This window comes from Rana temporaria, chromosome 6 (assembly GCF_905171775.1).
Source record: "Rana temporaria chromosome 6, aRanTem1.1, whole genome shotgun sequence".
Lineage (NCBI taxonomy): Eukaryota > Metazoa > Chordata > Amphibia > Anura > Ranidae > Rana > Rana temporaria.
The window spans coordinates 20,621,391-20,642,193 of NC_053494.1; the positions used below are offsets into that span (position 1 = coordinate 20,621,391).

General features: G+C 43.6%; 1 protein-coding gene across 2 annotated transcripts in view; it reads right to left on the bottom strand.

The window, feature by feature from the left end:
- LOC120943234 (GRB2 related adaptor protein) overlaps window positions 1–20,803 on the bottom strand; it is an 85,910-nt gene continuing 65,107 nt past the window's right edge. For both annotated transcript variants that reach the window (XM_040356424.1, XM_040356425.1), the window contains 2 exons: window positions 8,537–8,699; window positions 1–1,716 (listed from right to left, as the gene is read on the bottom strand). In XM_040356424.1, the coding sequence (XP_040212358.1) occupies window positions 1,534–1,716; window positions 8,537–8,699 (346 nt within the window). In that variant the 3' untranslated portion in view covers window positions 1–1,533. The remainder of the gene's footprint in view (window positions 1,717–8,536; window positions 8,700–20,803) is intronic.

Here is a 20,803-nt window from a genome sequence, read left to right on the forward strand (position 1 = left end):
AACGTCTAACCACTTTTATTTTTGTTCTGTTAATAGCTTGTACAACATTATAGCAAACTGTACAGTCCAGGCGCTGTTTAAAGGCCACGGCCTCTCTCCAGTTTGTGTGCGGCTTGCTGAGGCAACAAACATTTTTTAGCAAAGAAATCAAAAATAAATTCTTATATATAAGTCAGAGGATGTTCTTTTTAGAGACAGCTATGTCATTTAATAAATAACACACTTTAAACAATGAAGGCACTTTAAAGAGGAACTCCACCCTTATCATCAACAAATAATTTTTATATCCATAATACTTGTCCCCATATATATATATATTTAAAAAATGCATGTGTCCAAGTCTGGATTACCAGTACCAGGTAATGATTAAGCACATTTATGTTATGTGGAACACGCCTACCTTGACCACTGCTGGTGTCCACTGGTGTAATTTTCAATATTTTTATATTCCAATAAACTTTACTTGGAGCCCACTTGAGGTGCAGCCGTTTCTTATTTGACAATGGAGGCGAGCCGGGGCTAGCACTCAGGTGTGGGTAACAGCTACACCTGGAGTGGTGAGTTCTTTTCATGTGTACTTACCAGTATGCCTGGAGTTCCACTGAAATGGAGTAAAGGTTGTCTTATTGAAACTTGGACAGTTGCATACACTTTTTAAGACTCTAAAAATGAATTACACTCTTTAGGTCAACACAATTTACTCTTAAAGGTTTCCAGGTTTGTTTGTTGGTCAGGTGTCTTTTTTAGAGCATGAGGACCATATTGTATACGTTATGAATATTTGCAGTATGACAAACAATCCCCAGCAAAGTCTCTTCTTACATCAGGGTTCCTATCACAGTCCCCCCTTAGCACAAGGGGGTTACATCAGGGTCCCCATTAGACTTCCCCTTACGTCAGCATACCCCCTTACATCAGGGTTCCCCCTTACTTTAAGGTCTCCATCAGAACCCCCGTCCGTACCTCAGGGTTCCCATCAGACTTCTCCGTACATCAGAATACCCCCATACCTCAGGGTCACCATCGGAGCCCCTTACTTTAGGGCCCCCATTTGAGTCTCTCTTATATGAGAGTCCCCCTAATATCAGTGTCCCCATCAAAGTCAAGGTACAGTTTAAGGGGGGAGTGGTTGTTAAGGCGGAGACCATAGGTATCCTCTGCTCATCGTAACCCTCAATGTGTGCCCATTGAGGATACGCCACTGACCCTAGCTGAGGGCTGGATAAAATCTTGTAGTGGGCTGGAGGTGGCCCATGGGCCGTAGTTTGGAAACCCCTGTTTTAGAGCATTACTTCAGATGCAAACATAAAAGTCTACTTATTTTATGTATAATTTGTCCCTTTAATAAGAAAAAAAGATTTTCTGTTACTAGATAAGTTATGAAATAAAAATAAAAGTCCATAGGAAAGTCTCTATGATGATAAGAAAATATAAGGAGGTATTCCACCTTTTCTCAGTTTGGTTGAGGTCGTTGTCACCTGCTGACACAGCTTGGTTTCAGAGTCATTAAGCAGAGGAGCGATGGTCACACCATCACATGTTGATCTGGTTGACATAGTTCCGAGGGAAGAGTCCAACCCTTTCGGAAATCCTTCCATTCCACCAGCAGGGATCTGCATTGTCCAGGACTTCAATGATTTCCCCTTTCTGGAAAGAGAGCTCGTAGGCCTTTTCTGATCGGTAGTCATATTGGGCCTGGACAAAAATCTTCTTCTTCTGCGGAAAAGAGAAGAAAAGAACATTAGCCGTATTCCCAGACAAGTGAAGGAGATGAAAGTTGATTGGGGGAACCGTGACGGACTGGATTCCTCTATGATCCAGCCAACATATCCAGATTGTGAAAGTTCCAGAAGAGTTTGTGCAAGTAAACTGTTTAAAGGTGAACTTTGTGATAAGTAAATATTGTCTAAATAGAAGAGTCCTGTGTATTCTTACTTGAATCTTGGTGTGCTTTGTGTATTTCTTCCAGATCTGTGCAGTAATCCAGTGAGACTTCCCCTCTGTGCAGGAGCTTCCTGTAATAAAGACCGCTCACTGCTGATCTCTCTCCTTGTGCAGGGCAGCGCCAGGACAGGGTCATCTAGAGCCCAGAGTGAAGATGCCCAACTGTGCCCCCCCAGGATGTATGAGCATTATGTGTCAGAACCCCCCCTAGAGCACTAATCTGAAATCACGCTGACCTCCTAATCATAAATTACATTTGCAAGACAAAAATCTCCACAAAATTGTTTCCCCTCTCCTCCCAGTACAAACACCCCCCCCCCCCCGCGCGAAATACCTTCTCCCAGCACAAATCTTTGCCCCCCATCTAGGGTTGTCCCGATACCGATGCCAGATCCGATACACATTTAAAAAAAAGTATCGGTATTCGGTATCGGCGAGTACTTGAAAAAAAGTATCGGTACTTGTACTCAGTCCTAAAAAAAGTGGTATCGGGACAACCCTACCCCCATCCCCAAATTCCTGTTCCTAAAAAAAAAAAAAAAATCCCCCCACACCTCCTAAGCACATCCCCCCCCCCCCAGTTTCCCTCCCCCTAGCGCAAGTCCACCCCAATCCCCCCTCCTAGCACAAATTATTTTCCCCCATCCCCTCTCCCAGCAAAAATCCCCCCTATATTTCCCTTCCTACACCAAACCCTGACAGTAGTAATGAAGCCACTGCCACTACTCCTGTCAGCTCGCAGCATCAGGAACTCCCCCCACATCACATAATGCCTGAGCCCAGGGCAGCCGCTCCTCCTGTCCAAGTCCCAGTCCTGGTTCAGGGTGACTGGTCTTGTCTATACCCCCCCCCCCATTATTTCCTGAAGGGGGTAGGCCTGCTGGACCCCTTCTACAACTCTGCTCTTTGCACAGGCTATGTACAGCCCACCAATGATGTCACTGCATCATATATGGTAATACCTGGGTTTACAAATGCACTTGCCAGTGTAGTGTTCCGGGCATTTTGAAGCTGTGCTCTTCTGCTACCTTTTTTGCTTCTGGAATGTCGGGACAACTCAGAGCAATTCTCATTGGTCAGCAAGGCCACATGCCAGCGTTGACCAATGCCTGCTCACTACCACAATGCTTCACAGCCTCCGCCCCCTGTGAACTATATTTTTCAGATCCCTGACCTGCTACACTGGCTGCATGGGCAACAGAAGATAATCAAGGAAGGAGGTGCAGTGGGGACTGGGGGGTGTGGGGAGAGTGTAGGGAGTAAATTCACCTTCATTTTTTTTGAAAAGGTGAACTAACCCATTAACCGATATTCTACGCTGGCGTTCGGCTTTGCATGCCCAAAGCCCAATTGTATTTTTTTTTCTTGTTCAGCACCTACATAGAAACAAAAGTATTTGTAGTGTTTTTTTCCTGATCCCTATATAAACCTCCACATCAGCACACTTGAGATCTGTACTGCTGTGAGAGAGAGCAGCATCCTGGATCTCCACGAGTCCAATGTGCCCCTCTTATATAGTCCCATCTACAGCGCTCCAATCACCAATGTCAGTACGTTGACTGTGCAGGGACCTCTGAAGAACATGCAGACACTAAATGATTGCTGGGCAGCAATGCAGCAGGCTCACCAGACATTTTGAATAATGAGGCCCGACATTGCTTCTGTCTCGTGTCTGTGGGCTGGTTCTGTAACCAGACAGCGCAATGACAACCCTGACACTCATCAGTCCCAATCACGTGTCCTATCGCTTTCACAATTACATACACAGACTCGGCACCTCTGGGCTGGGCGGGGGCCTGGCATTTTTTAGCATCACTGTAATGAAACTGTCGTTGAAAAAAAATATACATTAAAGACTTGAAGGCTTGCCAACGATGAGGTGATTGACTTTACAAAATCGCCTGTGATGAGGCCAAGCCTACGAAACACGCCCGACTCCTGATAAAAATCTCTCTTCATTATCCTGAAACTTTATTATAGAGTACATATATCAACTATTCAGAACACAAAGAGGATCTCTGGATTGAGGGTCCATGCACACAAGGCTTTGAATGGCCATGCTCTTGTAAACGCAGAAGGCTTGTGTTCGGAACACAAGTGGGATGTGGATGTAGAAAAGTCTCTAGCCTCCTCCAGTCTAATGAGAACCTTCAGGGCCAAAGAGAGCTGACATCCTTCTGTATGTGGAGGGTTGTGAGGCATAGTGGGTGCAAGGTGGATAAAGTTATTGGGCGCCAGACACTTCTTGGATGTAAAAGAGGTTTTATATCTCTCAAAAGTCCTTTTTATATTTTGAGGGGAAAGAGGGTTAAGGCCAGGACACCCTTAAGACACCAATTACCACCACCACAGTGAGAAGTGCACACTCACCATCACCCCAGCTTAATTAATAAAGGTCAAAAAGCACTTAGGGATATTTGGTAACTCATCGAAAACATTCAACATCTCTTAATTAGATCTTCCAATTATGTCCTATATCTCCCAACATCTCTCCAAAGGGTACCACTACAATAAAACCAGAAAAAAAGTACTATGGTGTAGTATTTTTATTGCACCAAGTATGCACCAAGTATTAAAAGATAACAAGGTATTGCGCTCACTTGCAGATGTGCCCTGACTCGGCACAAATGTAAACAGTATTTTAGGTCTTAGCACCACTGTATCTCAAGGGATCCACCAAACGGAAGTTCGGGGCTGGATGTGACGTCAGAACAAAGCCGGAAGTGACAACACCCGTGGAGCCTCAACTAGTTTTGCAAACCACGTCCTCAGGAAGCCACGCCAGTGACGTCATGTCCAGCCCAACCTTCCTATTAGTGGAATGAATGGAGATCCCTTGAGGGAGTTGCAGCAGTGCTTAAGACCTCATTTGTGCCGAGTCAGGGTACATCTACAAGTGAGTGCAATACCTTGTTATATTTTAATACTTGGTGCAAAAAAATACTACACCATAGTACATTTTTTTGGTTTATTGTGGTAGTACCCTTTGAAGAGATGATTGGAGATATAGGACATTTACCAAATATCCCAAAGTGCTTTTTGACCTTTATTCATTTGGAGGTCACTGGAGTGATGGTGAGTGTGCACTTCTCACCCTGGTGGTGGTATTTGGTGTCTTATTGGAAGATTAGTCACCAGAAGATTACACTCTATGGTGTGGATTTATCACGCTGTTTATGGACTTTTCAGTCAATTATTAAAACTCTTTTTAAATGTATGTTATAAATGTGCATTAGTGCCATACCCTTGTTTTGGTTTTATGTGCATATAGTTTTTCACTATAAAGGAAGGCAGCTCTATTGTTTGTAAGTCACAGGTGAGCAGGTGCCTTTTTAAATATTTATCCCTGGGAAAAGCAGTCTCAAGGGTATCCCCTTTCAAAGGGCATTTGACACGCGCTGAGGAGGTGATATGTCTAAAAAGTCTGAACCACCTTGGCACAACAGTTAGCATTGCACGTGGCTGCAGGGTGGTTGTGGTGTGGCACCTAACACTTTAACTGGTCATGTTTTGGGTTATCCCATGTGAATGAGCCCTAAGGCAGGGCGAAACACATTGGATGGGTGCAGAGTCTAGGGGAAGTGTGAGCGATTCAGAAAAATAAACCTGTTCAGCACTGAGACAAACTGTTGTGCAGCCTGTGCTTCTATCTATGGCCATTTCTGTAAGATCAGGAGAAAGAAGTCACGTAAAAAGTAACACAACGACATCCAAAGATGTACAAGACAGAACCTTGAAATACTAAATAAGGCAGCATTATAAAGTACCACCAATTGATAGGTATTAGTTTATAATCACCAAAAAAAAGAAAGAGAAAAGGACCGGTACTACTTCATCTATAAAAACCCTCACACGTCAATATTTTTTATTTGTTAAAAAAGTGAAGTGGAAAAAGATTAGAACAAACGACTTTAGACAGAATGAATATAAAATGAATGCGCCTTCCATGCATGGCTGTCCCCACCTGCATCCACCAGCTCAGAGGTCCCATGAGCTCTGCTAGCAGGTAGCAGAAGTGAAACCCAACCTAGTTCCCCTGATACTACTCTGACAAAAAACTAGAGAATGATGTAGGCATTGTATTGGGGCCTTGCATTCAATGGAAAGCCCTGCACCTCAGTCACATGAGTTACCCACTTCTTGCTGTTCCTACTTGTTGAAATTTGAAAGAACAGGTCATTACTGATCTCCTCTCAGATATATGGTGTCAAGAACAGCATATTGAGGAGGTCCACCCAGTGTCTTTAGCACCTGAAGCAAACAAAAACTGAAAAAATAACCCATCGGTTGTCCGATTGGCAGACTGCATGGGTGAAATAAAGTAATTGGATGTTTGTTAAACCAGATTTCTACAACTGCTCCTTCTCCATAGACAAGTGAATGATCAGTTCTGAATCTTTTCAACAAGGTGGGAAATTTTCCCTGTGTGATATAAAGCATTTATAGTGCTGATCTTCTGCTGATCAATAACAGCCCAAAAATCACAAGCAATGCTCAAAATTGGGAGACCAGTTTGCCTTCTTCAAACCATTTCTAAGTAACTGATTCACCCTATACCCCATCAGGAACACCCTCACACCACGTGGCTGCTGGTAAACAAAATCTGCCTGTGTGACCAGCATAAAACAGATCTATATCTCAGGAATGCCTCGGGGATCCTCCGATGTAAACACACACCGTGACACCTATGAATGTGATTTTCTCCGGTGAGCTTGATGTTCAGCCTATGTACAAGCTGGGCAGGTCCAAAGGCCTGAAGCATGTCAGTAATTATTGGTATGTGGCTTTTTCTCTGGGTAAATCTTTACAGCGTTATACGTTTAGGGTTTGCCACCTGTAAAAAGGCAATGAGGGTGTGTGATTGGATGAGAGTTAATACCAAAATAATGACACGGTGCCGCAGCCAAGGATTTTATTGCGAGTTGTGTGCCCGGTTCTGCTTGTAAATGCCCGGGACACAAACAGAGCGAAAAGTTTAAAGGACGACTCTTATCCCAATGCTCTTGTATATAATGTGTAATTGAATAGGAAGGGCATGAGAAATTTCACTGATATATCAGCCATAAACACCAAGATAACCTAACCTAACCTCTGACCACAGGAATATAACATAGGACAATGCTGCTGTGCCTCTCCATGAAATATTACTTAAAGCGGCACCAAAAATCTGCGAACAGTCAGACTTTCTGCTGCAGAAGAGACATACTGTGACGTCTATTTCTAAAACAATTAGCTGTGCAAGTGTCTCAAGTCTTCTGACAAGTGTAATCCCTGTATTGTGTCTAATGTGTATTTACCATGATTGTTTGGTCCATCTAGTTATCATAATGCAATATTTTCCTGATTGCAGTATTTCAGGAAAATACCACATTATGGCCACTAGATGGAGCTGATGATCATAGGAAATATACATATTAGACATGATACAGGGATTATAGGTAGTGGCAGTATATTTGCACAACAGCTCAGTATGCAATTCTGGAATCTGCTGGGTGGTGGGATCAATTATATGCGTGTGCAAGCGCAGGAGTTGTTTTGGCTAAAAACTTATTTTTTTCTTAAATAAATCTCTTTAAAGGGTTTAGCACAAAATAATATTTTTCTCTTACCTTTTCATGACTCTCCATTCTGACACATCCCATGCTGGGACAAGTAAGCAGGCACAGCTGCGGGAGGGGGCTCGGGCACACATGGGAGACAAAGATGTTGGCAGAACAGGGAGGGGGCCATTACAGAATGATACCCTGTGCCTGTCTCTCCCTGCAGCAGCTAAAAGCTGGCGGGAGGGAGAGAAACCGGCATTCAGCTGCTGCAGAAAGCAGCACAGGGCATTCTTCTGTAATTGTCCCCCTGCCCCTTCTGTCCGAGCACCCTACAGGAGGACCAGGGGTACCCCCCAATCAGTGGCCTTGGTTCAGGTGCTGAATATGAACCCCACTGAAGTCAACCAGGACTGAATGTTAAAAAACAATAATGGCCATTTTCTACGCTAACAGGAAAGAGATTGTCAAGGAACTTACAAAGGGGGATAGGGACTGCCCTGGAGATATGTATAAAAGCAAAAAAAGTTAAAAAAATAAATCAGTTTGGCAGGGAGCAGCAATTTTATTGGCACCTGAAGGCAACATTAAAACTGCAATTTTTTAAACATGCCTTGGGATGCTCTGCCTGAGAAGTGGAACACCTGTATGATGGATGCAACCTACTACAGCAAAACTGACAACAACAAGAAAAAAATGCTGTTTAAGTTGTCAGTAAATGACAAATCCCAGCCACTTTACTTCTGTTTGTAAGCAAACAGCTGGGGATTCCCTTCATCTATACCAGACCCTTATCCTAGATGAAAATTTAGGACCTTTTGAATGAAACTAGTTAACTAAACTTTGGCAAAATTTTATAGTCTGACAAACGATTTTCAGAATTTTTGCACAAACGTTTGAATCAAATTCTACTGGGGCGTTTCCAGTTTTAAAACAATCCAATCATTCCACAATTTATCCAAAACATAATATCTGGTTTTGTCTGGAATTGGGATTAAAATACACAGTTGAAGTACATAGGGTGGACACGTACAACCGTCCCAAATCTTTACCTTCTCCTCTTCATCTCGCAGAAGTACTGGATGGGTCTTGGCGATGGAACTCGATCGATAAAATTCCACAAGTTCGTTGAGCGAGCCAAATTTGGTTTCCCACAGGAAGTAGGTTCCAGATTTTTCTCGAAGAACCTTAAAATGCTGCACGTGATGGCCATAACTAGGGATATGGAACAAATAGGAGAATATTAAACCGACGGTGCAACATGGGGACGTCTTCATACTGAAAAAAACACATGTCAAAGATGGTTCAACACTGGATCATAGAAAACTTAAAACCTGAACTACACTGTGCATGAGCGCACAAACCAAAAAGGCTATTGAATTATTTTTCCTGTGGTGGAAGGAAAGAAAATTGTATAATCTATGGCTTAATGGAGACACTATACAAAAATTACAATTGTTTTGCTCAGAAACTGGAGAAATATTCACAGGATGCATTATTTATTTTACAAATTGGAATACTGATATCCTCTGCTATGTGCCTGCTTGAATTTTATTTATATATATATATTTTTTTTAATTATTTTTGTTATATCATTTATTTTTATATATATGTATATATATATATATTTTTTTTTAAGGTTGTGTATCGTATAACAACTGTGCTTTTAAGTTTTACATTTACCCCGGTGTGATAACCGGAATGTTACCTAAGCCAGCATTAGGTCACTCTAGCAGGCCACTTGAGTTGAGGACATTCTATTGCCGGCCTTCTAGATTTGCTTTCGGATCCCTAGGAGCTGGACTAACCTCAGGTTTACGGACTATCTTTTCTGATATATGATAAGCTTATGGTGTGTCCTCCACTGCTTTTTTTCTTTTGTATTCTCTTTTTTTGATTGTTGATGTGTTTTTCAATAAAACTCTTTGTACAAGAAACTGGAGAAATATTAACATACCATATACCTAATCACTTATTGCTGGCAACACTGGCCCCTTAAGTGGCTCTTTAACACTGGAGGCTTTTTCTGTACCCCCTGAATACACGATCACTGAGATTGGCTGTCACAGTGGTCACGTGATTAGGAGCCTGTCCTACTGGCTCTTGATCATAAACGGTGACTGGGAGTTGTCGGTGACAGTGCTGGGGGGGCTGAGTGAGTGCACCTACAGTGAGGGAAAAAAGTATTTGATCCCCTGCTGATTTTGTAAATTTGCCCACTGACAAAGAAATTATCAGTCTATAATTTTAATGGTCGGTTTATTTTAACAGTGAGAGACAGAATAACAACATAAATATCCACAAAAACGCATTTCAAAAAAGTAATAAATTGATTTGCATTTAATAAGTGAAATAAAAATTTGATCCCCTATCAATCAGCAAGATTTCTGGCTCCCAGGTGTCTTCTACAGAGGTATCGAGCTGAGATTAGGAGCACTCTCTAAGGGCCAGTTCACACCAGACGCAATTCTGTACAGTTTCTTGTGCATTTTTTCTGCACTAAAAATGCATGCACAGGGACGCCCACAGGCAGGCGGTGGCAAGGGCTCTCTTTCAAGCTAGGAAGGTAATCCTGAGGCACTGGAAATCCACGGAACCCCCCACATTGCAGGAGTGAGTGGCTTGCCCAAATGGGTGACACTATCCGTTTAGAAAAACTGATCTATCAACATAGGGGCAAAAGAGGTAAATTTGATAAACTGTGGGCCCCATGGCTAGGTGTTCCCGGACTGGCCCCATTGGATCTGGTCTATGACCGATTGTTTTCATAGAGTATATATGGTTGCTCTAATTTCCTTATCTGGATGGGGGGGGGCGGAATGTTCCTTTTATCTGCAGTAAAGAGTGGGTTGCCATTGTTCTTACGTAATACGTTACTGCAGTATGTGTCGGTACTGACTGTTCTTTTGTATTTGTTTTGCTCTGAACCATGTGTGTACAAATTCCTTTTGTGCTCAATAAGTACGTTTTGCTTGATAAAAAAAAAAAAAAATGCATGCACAGTGTTTTCCATGTACACACCATGCAGTCCGTTTCCGGTGCAGAAACTGACCGGAAACTGGCTGCATGGTGTGAACTAGAGCCATTGGAATACATGCAAAACATTGGATGCATTTTGTGCAGAAAAAAAGCACACAGAACTGAACGGAACTGCGTCTGGTGTGAACTGGCCCTTAAAGGGAGTGCTCCCAATCTCAGCTTGTTACCAGTATAAAAGACACCTGTTCACAGAAGCAATCAATCAGATTCCAATCTCTCCACAATGGTCAAGAACAAAGAGCTGTCCAAGGATGTCAGGTACAAGATTGTAGACCTACGCAAGGCTGGAATGAGCTACAAGACCATCGCCAAGCAGCTTGGGGAGAGGGTGAGAACAGTTAGTGCGATTATTCGCAAATGGAAGAAATACAAAATAACTGTTAATCTCCCTCGGTCTGGGGCTCCATGCAAGATCTCACCTTGTGGAGTTTCAATGATCATGACAACGGTGAGGTATTAGCCAAGAACTAACACGGAAGAATCTGATCAATGATCTAAAGGCAGCTGAGACCATAGTCACCAAGAAAACAATTGGTAACACAAGCCGTCAAGAACTGAAATCCTGCAGTGCCCAAAAGGTCCCCCTGTATAAGAAAGCACATATACAGGCCTGTCTGAAGTTTGCTAATGAACATCTGAATGATCCAGAGGAGAACTGGTTGAAAGTGTTGTGGTCAGAGCAGACCAAAATCAATCTCTTTGGCATCAACTTAACTCGCCATGTTTGGAGGATGAATGCTGCCTATGACCCCAATAACACCATCCCCCACCATCAAACATGGATGTGGAAACATTATTCTGCTTTGGGGGTGTTTTTCTGCTAAGGGGACAGGACAACTTCACTGCATCAAAGGGACGATGTACCATCAAATCTTGGGTGAGAACCTCCTTCCCTCAGCCAGGGGATTGAAAATGTGTCCTACATGGACATTGCAGCATAACAATGACCCAAAACACACAGCCAAGGCAACACAAGAGTGGTTTAAAGCGGGGGTTCACCCTATGAACGCAAAAAAAAATTTTTTTTTTATTCTACCATAAAATCAGGCATTGTAGCGCGAGCTACAGTATATGCCTGTCCCGATTTTTTTACCCCCGTACTCACCTTGTACTCGTACATCGAAGATACCGGGGAATGGGCGTGCCTATGGAGACGGAGGATGATTGACGGCCGGCTCTGGCGCGTCACGCTTCTCCGGAAATAGCCAAAATAGGCTTGGCTCTTCACGGCGCCTGCGCATAGCCTGTGCGCAGGCGCCGTGAAGAGCCGAGACCTACTCCGGCTGTCTTCGGGGAGAGTGACGTGCCAGGGCCGGCCGTCAATCATCCTCCCTCTCCATAGGCACGCCCATTCCCCGCGGGAGCCGAAATCTTTATCGTACAGGTACACAGTGAGTACGGGGGTAAAAAAATCGGGACAGGCATACTGTAGCTCGCGCTACAATGCCTGTCTCGATGGAAAAATTATGTAAGTGAGGGTGAACTACCGCTTTAAGAAGAAGCACATTAAGGTCCTGGAGTGGCCTAGCCAGTCTCCAGGCCTTAATCTCATAGAAAATATATGGAGGGAGCTGAAGGTTCGGGTTACCAAATATCAGCCCCCAAACCATAATGACTTTTTTGCAAAGGGGTCAAATAATTATTTCACTCATTAAAATGCAAATCAATTTATAACTTTTTGAAATGCGTTTTTCTGGATTTTTTTGTTGTTATTCTGTCTCTCACTATTAAAATAAACCTCCCATTAAAATTATAGACTGATCATTTCTTTGTCAGTGGGAAAACATACAAAATCAGCAGAGGATCAAATACTTCTTTTCCCTCACTGCACAGCCCAAAATATTGGTCGTTGTATGGTCCACTGGTCCTGCCTTGAGAAATGCCAGGCAGACTTTGTTGAAGTGCATGTAAACATGAAGCAGCATTTGTTCATGATACAGTTACATTCAGTTTGGGTTACCTCTACCTAAATCTGTACAAAATGGCAACTGAAAATACTTTGTAACAAAAAACAAGTTGCTTTAACATAAAAGGAATGAAATAATGAGCATGCAAACCAGTTAGACTGGAACACTAATGATATTTTAATACTTAGGCTGCTTTGTGAGAATAGAATGTGGATCAGTCTGAGCTTTAGATGGATTGGAAAAACAAGATTTACAGCTTCACTGAAACACTGACACTTCTGTTAAAGTGGATTTTCTCCTCCACAAACTGTAGACAGAGAACCTAATTCAGAGGAAGAGTGCAAAGGCCGGGCAAAAAATGACTATGGAAATGATAGGCATGCTCGTGTTGTGAGTTTGCATGAGAACGCAGATGTGCGCACTGCCAGCAAATGCAGCAGTGTGACAACGAAGAAACAGAATATTCAAAGACAGTTAATAGCCTATAACAGGAAGTGCCTGAACAAGGACCTTCATGGTAGGATCACCAGGCATTCTTTTAATGACAGCTGCAGATTCAAAAAGACTGCAAGCAACTTTTAAAATCTAATTATTGTGTTCAAGTGTAGCTCTACCCACACAGGAGCTGCTTGATAGGATGTGTTTCCTGTTCTTTACCTAGACCTCCTGAAGGACTACAGCCCCTCTGACACACTAGGTTAAATGAAGACAGCTTGCATGATCACAGAATGCAATAGGAGATACACAATAATGATGCTGTATTTAAGAAACTGACACCAAACAATTAGAAAAGGCAAAATATTGTCACACAGTATCATTGGTAACGATAAAGGCATGAAAGTGGATAAGCAATAGTAGCAACTCAACATGTAGTATGATCTATAGTCAACAGTAGGAAAAGAAGAACACTATCCACCAGAATCAGAACAAACAGTGGCAAGATTACTGTGAGTACAACAATGGACAGTAATGTAATTAAAATAACTGTGTTCAGGAGACTATACTGCCAAAGTGCATTAAGGGTGACTATGCGAGGTCTAGGCTAACTGGAAGGAGGTTCCCTTTAACCACTTGACCACCGCCCCATGTCAAAAAGACGTCCTGTTTTTAAAGTTGAATATCTCGATAACGGCAGCAGCTGCTGCCACAACCGAGATATTCATCTTTTCAGGGGGCGGTGGTGTACACGATAACGGCGGTCTCCGCGGCGAATCGCCGTTATCGGTGGCGGGAGAGGGCCCCCCCCCTCCCGCCGCTTACCGGAGCCGTCGGTAGCAGCGGAGGGGATCGGATGTGTCCGGCAGCTGAGCGGGGACGGGACTGAAGGAGAAATCTCCTTCACCCGTCCTCATAGCTCTGCTGGGCGGAAGTGACGTCAAAACGTCAGTCCCGCCCAGCCTCTTAAAGAAACATTTTTTTTTTTGTCATTTGAAAAAATGACATTTTTTATTTTTTTTTATTTAAGTCTAAATATGAGATCTGAGGTCTTTTTGACCCCAGATCTCATATTTAAGAGGACCTGTCATGCTTTTTTCTATTACAAGGGATGTTTACATTCCTTGTAATAGGAATAAAAGTGATCAATTTTTTTTTTTTTTATTTCAGTGTAAAAAATTATAAAACTAAATAAAAATAAATAAGAAAACAAAAAAAATTTTTTTTAAAGCGCCCCATCCCGACGAGCTCGCGCGCAGAAGCAAACGCATACGCGAGTAGCGCCCGCATATGAAAACGGTATTCAAACCACACAAGTGAGGTATCGCCGCGATCGTTAGAGTGAGAGCAATAATTCTAGCCCTAGACCTACTCTGCAACTCAAAAAATGCAACCTGTAGAATTTTTTAAACGTCGCCTATCGAGATTTTTAAGGGTAAAAGTTTGACGCCATGCCACGAGCGGGCGCAATTTTTAAGCGTGACATGTTGGGTATCATTTTACTCGGCGTAACATTATCTTTCACAATATATAAAAAAATTGGGCAAAATGTATTGTTGTCTTATTTAATTAAAAAAAGTGATTTTTATCCAAAAAAAGTGCGCTTGTAAGACCGCTGCGCAAATACGGTGTGACAAAAAGTATTGCAATGACTGCCATTTTATTCCCTAGGATGTCTGCTAAAAAAAAATATATAATGTTTGGGGGTTCTGATTAATTTTCTAGCAAAAAAATTGTGATTTTCACATGAAGGAGAGAAGTGCCAGAATTAACCCGGTGGGCAAGTGGTTAAATGAGAAATAGATAGGGGGTGTAGAATGGCTCTATGGGGGAAGTCCTGTACTGTGTTCTTCTGCTGGCTATAGTTGGGGCCCATAAGCAGTGTTGGTGCACTTAACAAGAGTCTTGGTGAACCTGTATGCAGTGTAGACGATAAGTACAAAATATCCTGCTTCCAGTAAGTCAGTCTTGGCTATAAATGTGCAAATAGTGAGCAGTGAACCCTCTCACCAGTCCCTGCGGTATGACTATAGACTGCTGCTGTAGAAAATGGGGCCTCTTGTCTCCATGCAGATAGCTCCAGTGATCAGGAGTGAAGTTTGAGAGAGCGCTCCAGTCTCCCTGCAGCAAGGACAAGATTAATGGGATCACCACGACTTGCCCCATATCATTGCTATCAGGCCGCAAGCTCTGGGCCCCACGGGTCTGGTCTTCTGCAGAGATGTGTGCACACGGCCTGATGTGCTCACATGTACTCCCACACTGCCAAGAGGAAGACATTTCCAGTGCAGTCTGCTAAAAGCTATTCCACCACTCAACTTCCTCCTTAGTGTTCTGATGGAACTGTAGTGTAAAGCCTAGTACACACTGGCTGAATATTGGGAGGCATCGGCCGGTTCAATAGAAGCCGTTCAGCCAGCTTCTGTTGAAGGGGCATGACTAAAAAAGGTCTGCCGATCGGCATCCGATCAGCACTCTTAGCCAATGGCTGAGCAGCTCTAACCAGTGCAGTGGTGGAACTACCAGGGTCGCAGTAGTCACACTTGCGACTGGACCCTGGCATTCCGCCACTGTTGTTAGTCTCAAGGCTCTGAGCGGAGAGTGCGTCTCTCATACAGCTCAGAGTGGACAGTTCTCATTGCTCCCCCCTCCGTCTTCCCTCCCTTTTTTCTCTCTTACATGGGATGACACAGCCGATCTGCTCCCCCTCCCCTCTCCTGTGTGTGTCCCGCGGTAGGTGTGAGCTCTTTAGCTTCACTCTTGACTTCCCACAGCATACGCACAGGAGAGGGGGGGGAGAAGGAGCAGATCGGCTGTGTCATCCCATGCGAGAGGAAGAAGGGATGGAGGGGGGAGCAGGGAGAACTGTCAGCTCTGAATTGTATGAGAGATGCACTGTACTCAGAGCCGTGCTGAGGAGGCAGTCAGCATTGATCAGCTGCACCGATAGGCAGTGCTGATAGGTGCCACTGATGGGCACTTATAGGTGACACTGGTAGGTGGCACTGATACGTAGCAGTGATAGGTGGCATTGATGAGAAAAGATCTGTGGCACGGATATGTGGCGCGGCACAGATGGGCATTGATGAGCACTGATAGGTGGCAATGATAGGTGGCAAGGATGAGCAATGATAGGTGGCACTCTTAGGCACTGATAGGCTGCACCAATAGGCAGCACTGATAGGCTGCACCAATAGGCAGCACTGATAGGTGGCAATAGTCTTCCTGCCGGTAATCCCGAGTGTGTTTTGGGTTAGTTTTCAGTACCAAAAGCGGTAACCCTGAGCCACACTCGTGATTACACTATAGTGTTACTTACCTTGTCCCTACGATCCCCGATGTCCTCCGGCCGATGCCGGTGTTCCGTCAGATTAGGCGACGCAACATATCTTGTAACGGAAGTGATGTTCCGTTACCACCATCTTGCTACACCTCGCACTCGCCCACAGTACAGACACAGTGAGAAGGCGGCAAGCAGATATCTTATTACACCCACCAGAGTTTTGCATCTCACACTTATTTGTAACAATATACTGAGCTTATATACTAAAATACAGTATTAAGAAATATGTGACACTCTTTTGATGTTGAAAGCAGTTTGCTGTTACAAATAAATTGAGATGCAAAACTCTGGTGGGTGTAAAAAGATGTCCGCTTGGTGCCTTCTTGGTATTCTTACTGTGGACAAGTGTGGGGTGTAGCAAGATGGTGGCGACGGAACGTCACTTCCGTTACAAGATATGACGGGTCGCCTAATCAGATGGAACACCGTCATCCGTCTTTCGGGTTCCATACCCTGCAATCGGCCACGACGCAGGAGGGGCGGAACTGGCGCGGAATTAAAAAAAGTAAACAAAACATGACATACACACAATACATTGTAATCTGTTAGGATTACATTACTGTATCAAACCATTTCACCTCAGTTTTGTCCCTAGTGCTTTGTCCAGTGCCCTGCCTGCACTTTTACAGTTTTTTCTGCCTGGAAACTTGAGAACGTCCATGGCATCCAAAAAGCGTCCCTTGAGGTCAAAAGCGGTTTTAGACCGGCTAGAAAACAGCGATAGTAAATTAGAATCACTTGCAGAATGGAGCGATAGTGATTCATTTGGACAAATTTCTTTTTTTTTTCTTACATTATTGAATTAAATGTATTATTATTTGTTATAATTATTTATAATTTATTATATTATAACTTATGATTTTGTGTTTCAAACATTATCATACCCGAGATATCTATTAGACTCTTGTTTGGACAGATTTAAGTGACTTATTCCTTAGAATTACAGTACAGGCCTACAATATAAAACAACAAATTTCCATGCAAAACAATGTACCGGTACCGCTTTGACATTTACAAATACTGACATAATCAGACCACCAGGGAGGTTAATGAGCACTGATAGACAGCACTCACAGGCTGCACTGATAGGCGGCATTTATAAGCACTGATAGGCGGCACTGATAGGCATTGAGAACTTATAGGTGGCACTGATAGGCGCTAATAGACAGCAATGATAAGCACTGATATGTGGCATTGATAGGTGGCATTAATAAGCTCTAATAGGTAGCAGTGATAGGCATGATTGATGGACACTGATAGGCAAAATTGATGGGCACTCATAGGCGGCACTGACGGGCATTGAGCACCGATAGGCAGAACGGATGGATGCTGATAGGTGGCATTGATGGCCACTGATAGGCAGCATTGATGGGCACTGATAGGCAGTATTGATGGGCACTGGTAGGTGGTACTGATAAGCAGCATTGATGAGCAATGATAGGCGGCACTGAAATGCAGCACTGATAGGCAGCATTGATGGACACTAATAGGTGGCATTGCCGAGCACTGATAGACACTAATAGGTGACATTGCCAAACACTTATAGGTGGCACTGATTATCAGTGTAAACAATTTACTGACATTCTTGGCAGTTACGGCCTTTCCTTTCCTTACACAGACACAGCTTGGGAGGAAAGGGCTGCTGATACCCAGCAAGTCTGTTTACATGTGATGAGCTACACATGGTAAAGGGCCACCATGATTGCACTGGATGCATGTCCCAGGGGGCATACAGGAGGCAGAGTTCTGGGAGGATATCCATGGACACCCTCCCAAACTTGTAAGCCTGGGGATCGGATGGAAGGGGGGTCCACCGGGGCCCTGAAGGTTCTAGTTACGCACCTGCACCGGTGTGTTCTGGCAGGGAGGCTGCTCCCCTGTCAGAATACAATACAATAGTACACCGATTCCTCCTGAGCTCTTCTGTTTGTTTTTGTTCAGATTGCTGGGGGAACTTATGCTGAAGACTGTCCCTTACATTGGTGGTCAGCAGGTAGAATACCCCCCCCCCCCGCCACCCTTATAGACAACTAAATCCAACATTGTTTTCATGCAGCTGGTTCTACCAAGTGGTGTTGACCCCGGAAACTATGCAGGTCCCATCAAATAGGAGGTCAATCAGTCACAGCTTAAACTACACCTAGCAACCTCTGGAGGAACCCTAAAATTACACCGAACCCTGTTTGAGAATGGCTGGCTTATGGAATTACTGTACATATGTGTGCTTGTGAAGGTCAAAGTGTGCTTCTAAGCGCATGCACTGTAACACCCTCCATGAAGCATGCACTATAACTTTATTTACTTTGAGTAGTCTTTTTACAGGATGCCAACTGTCCAAGACAGTCCTGCATCTCAGTCCTCTGTCCAGGGCTGTGTTCTGGGATTACAGCATCAACCTTATTTCATCAACTCAAACAAGGTATTAACTGAAGTTTTCACAGCTGTGAGCGGGCAGTTACTGCATATTTAGGAAAAGACTGCCTGGAATATGGGCGTGATCTAGGAAGGGCCTCCTGGAAGGTGGGCCTGTCAAGTGTGGCCTGTGGATGTGGGTGACAGTATCCCACGATAAGTATGCAATTACGTTCAGTGATATCAGTGCACACCCCATGCTTTGTTGTTTTTGTAAAAACACATGCAAGATTGCTAATGTTACACAGTTGGTAAGGTTGAATAAGGACAACAGTCCATCCAGTTCAACCTGCGTAGGTGTGTTTTTTCATTTCCCATATCCCTGTAAATTTTTTGCTAACATGCCCATCCAAGATTCTTTTAAAACTATACATACTTCCTGCCGACACCACAGATGGAAGGGAGTTCCACATCCATACTGCCCTGACAGTGAAAAACTCCCTACACAGTTTAAGGTTAAACCGCTTCTCTTCCAGTCTCATCATGTGGCCCCCGTGTCCTCTTACACTCCCTGGGACTGAAAAGTTTCATACTTATGTTGGGATCACTGTTGAGATATTTGCATATCGCTATAATATCTCCTCTCCAGGGAGAATAAATTTAGCGCTTGCAGTCGTTCCTCATAATTAAGGTCCTCCAGTCCCCTTATTAATTTAGTTGCCCTTCTCTGGACTCTCTCCTGCTCCAGCACATCCCTTCTGAGGATTGGTGACCAGAACTAAATGGAATATTCCAGATGCGGCCGAACCAGAGTCTTATAAAGTGGCAGAATAATTATATAGGGCCAGATCCACGTACCTTGGCGTAAATATATGCGGGCGTAGCGTATCTCAGATATCTCAGATACACTACGCCGCCGTAACTTAGAGTGGAGGATCCTTACCCACAAAGAATTTGCGCCATAAGTTACGGCGGCGTAGTGTAAATGTGTCGGCGTAAGGGCACGGAATTCAAATGACAAAGATGTGGGTGTGTTTTATGGTAATTCAACTTGACCCCACGTAAATGAAATGCGCCGTCCATGGGGGTATCCCAGTGCGAATGCTCGAAATCACGTCGCAAATAGTCAATGCTTTCGACGTGAACGTAATTTACACAAATCCCTATTCGCGAACGTTTTACGCAAACAACAGAAAATTTGACGCTGGCCCAACGTCCATACTTAACATTGCGTACGCCTCATAGACCCAGGGGTAACGTTAGCGTATCTAGCTAATTTGCATATTCTACGCGGAAATCAACGGAAGCGCCACCTAGCGGCCAGCGTAAATATGCACCTAAGATCCGACGGCGTACTAAGACGTACGTCAGTCGGATCTAGCCCCCATTTAGGCATATCTTGTTTTGTGGATACAAAACAAAGATACGCTGGAGCATCCTGGAAGTTACGCGGCGTATCAATAGATATGCCGACGTAACTTATTTGTGGATCTGGCCCTTAATCTCTAGAGTAAATTCGTTTTTCAATGCATACTAATATTCTGATGGCTTTGGTAGCCGCAGCTTGACACTGAATGCTATTGCTCAGTCTGCCTTTAACTAGGACCCCTAGATCCTTCTCCATCCTGGAAGCCCATAGGGGTTCTCCCACTAATGAGTAACTTGTGTTTATATTTTTACCCCCCCAAATGCATTACCATACATTTTTCAATGTTAAACCATTTGAAATGCATTAGCCCAAGTATGTTATTTATCACAACCCTTTGGACATGACCCCATAGCCAGTTTTCTATTCAAGAACAAACCTTATGGTCCATGCCTACAGACCTCAGCTTGTAAATTAAGCATTTGTGGGGGACTGTATCAAATGCTTTTGCAAAATCTAGATATACCACATCCACCGCTCTACCTTTGTCCAGATGGCAGCTCACTTCCTCCTAGAAGGTTAATAGGTTGGTTTGGCAAGAGTGACCTTTCAAAAAAAAACAGTGCTTATTACTGATAATTACACTGTTTTCATCAGCAAATTCTTGGATATGATCCCTTATTCCTTCAAATAGTTTACAAACTACCAACATTAGACTGACAGGCCTATAATTCCCATGAATAGATCTCTGCCCTTTTTTGAATATTGGTACCACATGGGCCTTTCGCCAAACAGCTGGTACCAATCCTGTCAGAATGCGGTCCATGAGGATTATGAATATGTCTGGCTATAATCTGACTAAGTTCTTTAAGGACTC